The sequence below is a fragment of the Aulonocara sp. 'chitande type north' Nkhata Bay genome, linkage group LG7 (genome assembly GCF_057382095.1).
Source record: "Aulonocara sp. 'chitande type north' Nkhata Bay isolate Kocher_YH1m ecotype deep benthic linkage group LG7, A_spYH_male_GT1.1, whole genome shotgun sequence".
Taxonomy (NCBI): Eukaryota; Metazoa; Chordata; class Actinopteri; order Cichliformes; family Cichlidae; genus Aulonocara; species Aulonocara sp. 'chitande type north' Nkhata Bay.
Genome location: NC_141350.1, coordinates 1163797 through 1172662, shown reverse-complemented (window position 1 = coordinate 1172662; position 8866 = coordinate 1163797). Strand labels below are relative to the sequence as shown.

General features: G+C 48.3%; 1 protein-coding gene across 3 annotated transcripts in view; it reads left to right on the top strand.

The window, feature by feature from the left end:
* The first annotated feature begins 3494 nt into the window (after positions 1-3494).
* Positions 3495-8866, top strand: part of znf423 (zinc finger protein 423) — a 128076-nt gene continuing 122704 nt past the window's right edge. For 2 of the 3 annotated variants that reach the window (XM_086297862.1, XM_086297859.1), the window contains exon 1: positions 3496-4542. In XM_086297862.1, the coding sequence (XP_086153988.1) occupies positions 4503-4542 (40 nt within the window). In that variant the 5' untranslated portion in view covers positions 3496-4502. Of the gene's footprint in view, positions 4543-8866 lie in introns of all 3 variants that reach the window. The other variant, XM_086297863.1, reaches the window with a different exon arrangement.

The window sequence follows — 8866 nt, the reverse complement described above, 5'->3', positions numbered from 1 at the left end:
ATACATAAGATGATACAGCAAAAACATTTTGTGGATTTTGCTATGAGGGTTAATAAATAAAAATGGCTACTACTCTATGGGCTGGGTGTCACAGGGATGACTTTTAACACTACCAATAACACGTCCATTATTCGTTACATACATGAGTGTTGAAGTAATCCAGAGTAAGCGTCTTCATTCTGAACACAGTCATTGTAACAGGATACAGGCCAAAGGCTAGTTGCACATTTACATATATTTTCATTTTGTATTTTTGGAGTCAGAACAAATGTAATCTGATTGTTTTTCACGGCTGAATGATGACATGAAGCAGAACGCTGACTTTGAAACATGTCGTCCGGTTCCTCATTATGTGATGAACACAAAGCAATGGAAGGAACCTCCTGCCCCACACTGACATATTTAGCCTGCTTCATGACCTAAGAGTAAAGTCAGATGGTATACTCGCTGTGGCTCACTGGCACCCCGACGTCCCCGTCAGGAAGCCTGGAATCACCCTCTCCTCCCCCGTTTAGGGTTTGGCTGCGTGAGATGATTCATGTTTGTATATCGAGGAGGTTCTCTGTGGTCTGACTGGCATTTGCTTTACATTTGGTGAAATCTGGGCCCTTTCTCAATCATATTAACATAATTTGACTGCACTTTGTGTAAAACTACACCGATTCCTTCCTGGACTTGTTCCTCACACCTTTCGGACTGACTGAGCGGTGGGTTTGTTTGTTTCTCTGTGCTTGGATGTTGTTGTTTTTGAATTTTTTCCTGTGTCTTGTGTGATTTTATGTCTTTCTGAACTTTAAATCTTATAAATAAACACTAAAAAAAGAGGAATATGCAGTGTACCTGAACTTTGCAGCAATATCACAGGGCAATTGCTTTAACCCTTCATGCATGAATTATGACAACATCAATCAGGATTTTTTTACACTTAGGTGGACAACATACGTTCTGACTTATGAATTTGACAGACGAGTCAATAATATACACTGTGTGTTGTGTTCGTGTGGAAGTATATCATCAACACTGACACAAATACAAGACAACGGCCTTTGAATGTGTCCACTGTAGCGACCACCACGCATGAAAGGGTTAAGTTTGTAAACTTCGACTGTCCAGCCTGCGGCGCACGCTGTGATGACAGCTGCCGACGTAGCGTCTTTGTCACACAGACGGACCACTGTGAGAACTGAACTGAGACTCGAGTGCAGAAAGTGGAAGAGGTTCATTACAATAAAACTACAAATCAGAATGACAGCAGTGTAAATCTCATTTTGTCGTGTGAGTGAATAAGTTGAATATCAGACGGGTTAAATGTTTCTACTCTGAGAAATGTAACTGGTGCCGATGACATCCTTGTCGTATTAACAGACGGTGTCCACAGTATTTCTCATCCCGTTAATGTTTCCATTTTTTCACGCAGGCCACTCAGATGCTCAGGTTGATATCAATAAGGAAATCTTTTCGACTGCACTGCTTAGAAGCTCTAAAGCAGCACATGACAACAAGCATGTACAGTTATCCTTTTCCCTCACACAGACACCGCACCGGTTTGTTGGACGAGTGCAACAAAAGTGGGTTTTTCTCGTTGTTTCACAGACACAATGTAACCACGGTAACCTATACAGAATGCATTTATGAAAAAATGCACATAATTCTGGCACCTACATTTCTGCGTCATAATCTCAGCGCTCTCACATTCCACATGGCTGTGAAAGCGACTGCTGTTGAGGTATGAAATCTTTCAGCCAAATCCACATTTTGTGGCTGTAATTCTACATCTGCCCCCAGTTTATTCCATTGATGTGCTGTCTGTATCAATTCCCACCGCACGTCTGTTGGCCGACTTATTCAGTGGCTGCTACTTGATGTTCTCTTGTTGTGTGTATAAAAAAGCCAAATCCGTGTGGAGATGACAGAGGGTGTAATCGCTGGCTATGTGAATCAACAATACGACTCTTAGAAGCTATTCAGAGTGGGGCCTGTCCTTGACCCTTAAGGAGCTTGTAATGTGGGCTTTTTTCCCACTCTTTGTATTTACCGGCAGAAACGAAGAGGGGGGACAGGGGTGGAAGGAGGACCGACCGCTGAGCGAGGGCTTTTGCCCCTCCGTGCCAGCAGCCGTCACCCTGGGGGAGCTTTACGTGCACATACACACACACGGGTCTCCTGGCGTGCACTCGTTTCATTTGGAGGGAAGGGTGAAGGTTGGAGGGTGAGGAAGAGGGAGACGAGGGAGGGTATGGAGTGCACAGAGATGAGAACTCCCCCCGCCCCAAACCCTTGCAAACCCCAGCGGGGGGTCAATCTTAAAGGCTGCCCTGTCTCTCCATGGGAGGACGGGGTGGGCTGGGGGGCAGGGAGGCTCAATCTGCGGTCCTGCTGGTCAACACAGGGAGCTCCACGTTACCCAGCTATCCATGACAACCAGAGCGAGAGACGGGAGAGGGGAAGTCAGAGAGAGAGGGAGAACATGGAAAAGCTCAGCTGCGGTCAGAGAGCGCTCGGTTGGAGCACAGAGCCAAGAACAAAGCACCCAGTGATTTTCATTTTTCCCTCTTTGTCTGCCGTACATTGTCCACAGACATGTCCCTCTTTTCTTCACTGGAAATAAAAGGAGCTCCAAAGAAGACACACAAACACAGACCGACGCACACACACATTCACATCATTGCACACACTCGTGTGGCTAATTGAATTATGTCTTTACAGTAAGTCGAATGACTTAGAAAAAGGCCATGTGCGTATCCTAAACACAACCACGTTTGTTTCTTGTAGGAAGCAGCTCAGCAGAATTTGAACCTGCGATGGAGATCCACGCCTTTGTGAACACAGCAGACATTTCATTTCACAAAGTCTCCATTGGAAGTGTGGAAATGTGCTGCTGTAAAGACATCAGCACAGAGATGAATGTGAAAACATTTTATGGTTGAATGAATGAATCTGCCTGGTACGCTCACGCTTCTCTGTCATAGACGTAGACCTTCCAAACACGCCTGCACTGACAGGGCGGTGGCACGTTTAACGATCACAGAAGAAGCAAATGTTCAAAATGATCTTAGCTGCAGAATCATGACGTCACAGAAAAGGCACATCGAGAGTGAAAAACAATCAATGTCACGAGACATTACTTTACTCGTCCAGCTTCGTGTAGGTGAAGTCAAAAACATCAGCACTGTCCTCAGCTGGCTAACATTTTATAATCAACATGTCAGAAGAACACTGCTGCAAAGTGATGTCGTCACGGCCTTGTTTCCTGTCACCTTGGTGACGTCACGCAGCCACCGGTACTGATTACCCCTCACGCTATTAGCCTCGGTTACTCGGTGCACCTCTTCCGGGCTTCAATCCAGCTCCGTCTCCTCCCTCTCGACTCTCAGAGCCCCCGGTGTAGTTGTGCCGCTCGGCCACAGCTGGGCGCTGTTGCCTAACTCTCTCCACGCCTCCTCTCTCTCTCCCCGTCAGCACAGCCTGCCTCTCTCCTGCCTCTCTGCCTCAGCCAACCCGGGCTGTGCCGAGCTGCTCCCTGCGGGATCAGAGCGCTCCCCCGCCGGGACCCTTCTCTCACATCCCCCTGCTGGGACGCGGCTACATTTCCAGCCAAGCACTGCCTGCCTTGGCTTTATTATGTGTGTCTGCGCCGCAGCCCCGCCAGCAGAGGCAGGCAGAGGAGGAGGAGGGAGACTGGTAGCCAGAGTCAGGACAAAGAAAAAGCAGGGAGACAGAGGCTAGCGAAGGGTTAGACTCATAGAAATACTGGGCTGCTGTTAACACCGCCGTTAGGACACTGGGAAATATTAACAGAAAGAAAGCGTGGGTTGTAAAAGCAGCATTCCCCGCGGGGTGGAGATGCAGGGGAAGAGCGCAATGTCCATGCCACCAGACCACCACTGCCTAGTGTAGACTATCAGGACGGAACGCAGAAGGCTGCTCGGTTCCTGGAGGGAAACGCAGAGCGAAATAGTTTCGATAAAGTCAAACAAAGCCCGTCGAAGACGAAGCGAGCGCTGGGGAAGAAGCCACGGTCCATTTCCAAAGCAATTTCCCAAACATTCTCACCACCTCCGGGGTTCCGCGCACCCGAAGGTTCCCGCTGTTACTTTTTCTCCCCTCTAAACAGCTCGGGACCTGCTCAGGTGTTTGCCTCGCGCGTGGGCGGCAGCTCGCTCCCTGGTCCGTCAGTGCGCTCGGGCTTCACCGGAGAAGGCGAAGCGAGAAGACGTTTAAAAGCCGCTGTCGGCGTCGCGGCAACGACGGGAAGTTCTCCCCCGTTTATTCTACAGGTTGCGCGAGCCCCGGCCACAGCGGAGGAAGAGCCTCGAAGCCCCCCCCACTCAGCCCCGGCGTGTTTGGACCAAGGGCCGCTTCGCTCTCAGAGACTGAAGCTGCCGCATTGCAACAGGCGGAGGAGCAGCGGCGGAGTGCGGGAGGACGGACAGCCGGACCGTGTCCGCCTGTAACGGAACACAAACCAACTCAAGAACGAAGAACGCAGCCCCGGAGCAGAGATGTCGAGACGCAAACAGGCCAAACCTCGCTCCGTGAAAGGTAAGAAAGTGTGTACGGGCTACTTCATGTCCACGGGCACTGTGGAGGAGAGGAGACCGTGACCGAGATGCCTTCTGTTGGATCGTTTAGTCCGCGTGTAGTTTTGCGACACAGGCTCGGTTTGGATTTTGGGTTTTTAATTGCATGCAGCTGCTGGCTACGGCAGCGTTCAAGTGAATTTAACCGGAACCTTCCCATCAGCTGAATGTGCTCCGTTGGTTCTGACACAGTGTCCGGTCCACGCGATCGCTGGTCTGTTTCTGACAGTGGGATGTTGTGATTGGCTTGATTAATAATATGTAATTTAAAAAATCAGCTTGTCCTGAGATGCTGCTTTGTATTGATATATGTGACTGTTTGACCCAAATCAAATCACTCGGCCCCCACTCTGCGTGTCCTCGGGGTCACTCGTGTTTATTTTCATTACTATAAAATTGGCTCAAGCAATTTTTTCTTGCACATTTTCTCTTCAAATGTTTCAAACTCCAACACCGTAAGAGAGAGAAAGTCCACGGTGGTGTGTGTGCGTTTGCACTGTTTTATATAATAGCAGGCTTTACTGAGATGTTGAACAGATACTCAGGCAACATGTGAAGCTGGAATTCAGGGTTTGATTTTCTAAAAGTTTGCCAAAGTCTTTATTCTGTAAGATGGATTGAAAGAAAAAAATCTTGCTTCATTTTGCAAGACGAGGCCTCAGTTTCCCCCATTATCATAAAAATGGTATTCATTGCTGTGCATGGGTGAGTGGGCATCGTGCATGGGGGCATGTGGTGTCCTTGGCCTCCGTGTTTCCTTTATGGGACCCAGATGGGCAACGGGATGAGCTGACCATGTGGTCGCCACCCCCTCCCCCATCTCCACCACCATGCAGGCCTTTCCTTTCTGGGACTGTCTAGGAAGCGAGTGGGTTTCTGACAGTGATTCGAACCGGGCGGTTAGTTTGATTAACAGCACGACTTTCACGGACAGATTCCAGCCTCTCCTACAGGTTCCCAGGATAAGCCGGTTTCATCGGAGGCAGCGTGAGATTAATTTGTCGATAGCAGGAGGGCCACACAGGATGTCCTGACAGAACGCGTGCTCGCTCGAGGGTTGTTTCTGATAATGTGGGTGATATGTACAGGGAAGAAAAATAAGCCTGCTGCTTGTCATTCCATCCAGGGGAGCAGGGTTTATGTTTGGAAGACGAGGTGATCGTCACTGTCCTCCAGATATCTACTCTGAAGCCTGTTTCGATTTTTAGTTGATGCTTGCGGCCCATCTCTGTCGCTATAATACAAATGGAACTGTTGAGGAATAGCTACGCCTATCCAATAAAAATAATTGGATTTTGAATTTTATAAAGGAAGCTTTCCAAAAGTGAGGCTGGGTTTGACGTGTGCTTGTCTAGTATGCTGCAGAAAACACTGCATGTGTGGTTTCGGGTCTGCACCTCTGATTCCCAACTTGTCCACACATTGGATGATAACACCATTAAAACAGTTTGGAGAGATCATTCTGGCGTGGCAGGTTTTTATAATAAATTTCCCGTCACTTGTTGATATTTCTTGTCTTTTTACAGAAAATTGCACTGCATTAATCACTCTGTGAAACGTGGGTTGAATACGGCTGTAGTGTTGTTGATACTCGGCACAGTTGGCCAGCGACTACTGCTCCATCGTTGCATTGTGTGTGTTTGTGTTTGTATGCATCATGCACACGAAGGCTGTGTGTGTGTCGCTAAGGCAGCCTGGATAACCAGAGCTTAGCTTTAGTCAGGCAGCCAAGCGAAGCCGAGCAGAGCTGAGGCTGACGACCACCACAAAGGTAACACGGCCCTTGTACTGTAGCTCGCATAAGCACCGTGTGTTTTGCGTACTCAGTCATCTGTGTGTACATGCATGTTGCTATCTCCCCTCCACACCTTGCCCCACTGACAGCTTGGCAAGACCGGGCATTGGGGGAAAATGGAGAAAAGAGGAGGCGAAGGGTAAAAGGTAGGAAAGGTGTTTGGGGCCAGTGCAGTGGCACATAGCAGGTGAGCGGGCAAGAGGGAGGGAGTGATGGAGGCCAGGATGAGGTGAGCATCACCGGGGGATTATCTGTGTTTTCATGTTCTTCTGTCTTTCACCTGCTCACCCAACTCTGACTGGCTGGCTGGCTCTGACTGGGGTTACTGGCCAGCCAGGCATACCGAAACAGCAACAAGGAAGGACCAAATCCACCTTCTCCATCTCCTGCCAGCCACCTTGTGTTTTTATTTGCCATTAAAATAATAAAGAAAACTTGGATCCGATTGCCATAAATAGGATTTGCTCACAGCTTTGCTTTTCATTGTACTTTGTAATGATAGGACATGTTTGTCACACGCACCCATATAATCAAACAGTAATATTGAAGACAACCAGTAAAACCAGTCCTCGTGTTCCTCTCTGATGTAACACAGCCACTGTGTTCTTGCTTGACCAGCGCAGCCTTTAAAGCGATTAGGCCTCGTTAGAAGTGAGGGGACTCGACTAATTGGAGTTTGTTAATTGAACGCGGACTAATGGTGTGACGACGGGCCGTGAAGCTCGCGGGGTGAGAGAAAAAGGAGGAAGAAATGAAAGAGAGCAGCTTTGCTCTTATCAAAATGTTATTTCAGTGGATTAATCCGTTTTTAATGTGTGTCTTTAGCGAGGCTGCAGAAATCTCCTCCTCTTCTTCTTCTCTGTCTGCTCCAGCAGCCTCGCTGTCCTATCTCTCCTCTTCCTCTCGCTCAGCTCTTAGCCCCTGGAGTCTCTCATGCATTATGTAGTGATGATTATTACTTAATTACACATTAATAAATCCGCTTCATTTGCAGGACATTAAACGGGAGTTGAGCGCATGTGACAGGGAGATGGAGGAGAGCGGGAAGATTGGAAGGGGTGGGGCAGGGGAGAGAAGCTCTTACTTTTGGTCTGTACAGAGCGTTGTTGCGGTTGGTCGAGCCAAAGCAGCGCTTTGACCGAGAGGGCGAGTAGTGAGGTCGGGCTCGGCGTTGGTGTGCGCCGAGCTAAGCTCTTCTAGGCTAATGACATCTTTTCCGCCCCATCTCCTCCTTCTCGTTTTCGTCTGCCTTTCACCAGTGTGTAAACCGATCTTCCATCTAATAATTACTGCCTGTGTTCAGCTGACTGACATCATATTGACACTGTAGCTGGAAGTTATTGCTGGATCCTCCTCTTCTTTGGGCTGCCCCTTTCAGGGGTCGCCACAGTGGCTCATCTGCCTCCCCAGCAGCTCTGCATGTCCACCACTGCAGCTCTGCATGTCCACCACTGCAGCTCTGCATGTCCACCACTGCAGCTCTGCATGTCCACCACTGCAGCTCTGCATGTCCTCCACTGCAGCTCTGCATGTCCTCCACTGCAGCTCTGCATGTCCTCCACTGCAGCTCTGCATTCGAGATCCTTTGTCCGGTACATCCACTGTCCCTCAGCCCCGCCTTCCCAGCATCTTTGATTCTACCACCTCCAGCTCTGTTTTTGTGAGCGCTGCTTTCTCCCGACCGTATATCACAGCAGGTCTCATTCAATGAAGATAAAATGTTCATCACAGTTTTCCCAGACACTGCAATTACTTTAATGTAACACGAAGAAATGCTGCAAATCCACCCACCGGAGAGTCTTGGTGCAGGAAGCGCTCGGCTTTTGTGCTCAGAAAAATGACTTAAATAATTCATCATCAGAATGGCTTCACATTATGTTGATTGACTAATCACAGAACGGACTAATGATACGTCTTGCTTCAATCACGCTAGTAGGGGATGCATAATAATTCCTGTAAGTACATGGCTTAAGTGTAATGCGAAACTCTAGGATGGTAATTATTCATTGCCTGGAGTTAAAGTTATTGTCAATTAACTGCTCAAGACTTGAAATTAACAGCTGCCAACCCGCCGATTTGTGACTGGAAATGTCACTGAGGTACGAGGCAGTGAGCTCGTTTTTGATCATCCTGCTCCCACAAAGGCAAAACGAAAGCACCAATAAACAGCAGGTCATGTGATCTAACTACACGCTGACCTTTGACCCGCAGCTCTTTAGAACCTCGTTGTATTTCTCTCAAACCTTTAAAAACATTTCCTCTGATATCAAAATGAACCCTGAATATTTGTCAAGGTAGAAACCGCATTTTCCTGACAGCGCTGTTCGCTGACATTACGCACTCGCACTTTGGTTAAAGCATCGTCTCTGCCAGCAGTGTCGGTATGAAGGATTGTGTGCTGTGTGTATAATACAGTACACTTATTTTCATCCACTCTCACTTTCCCGTCTATTTTTCTTTCTCCTCTTCCCATCTGGCTTTGACATTAGAG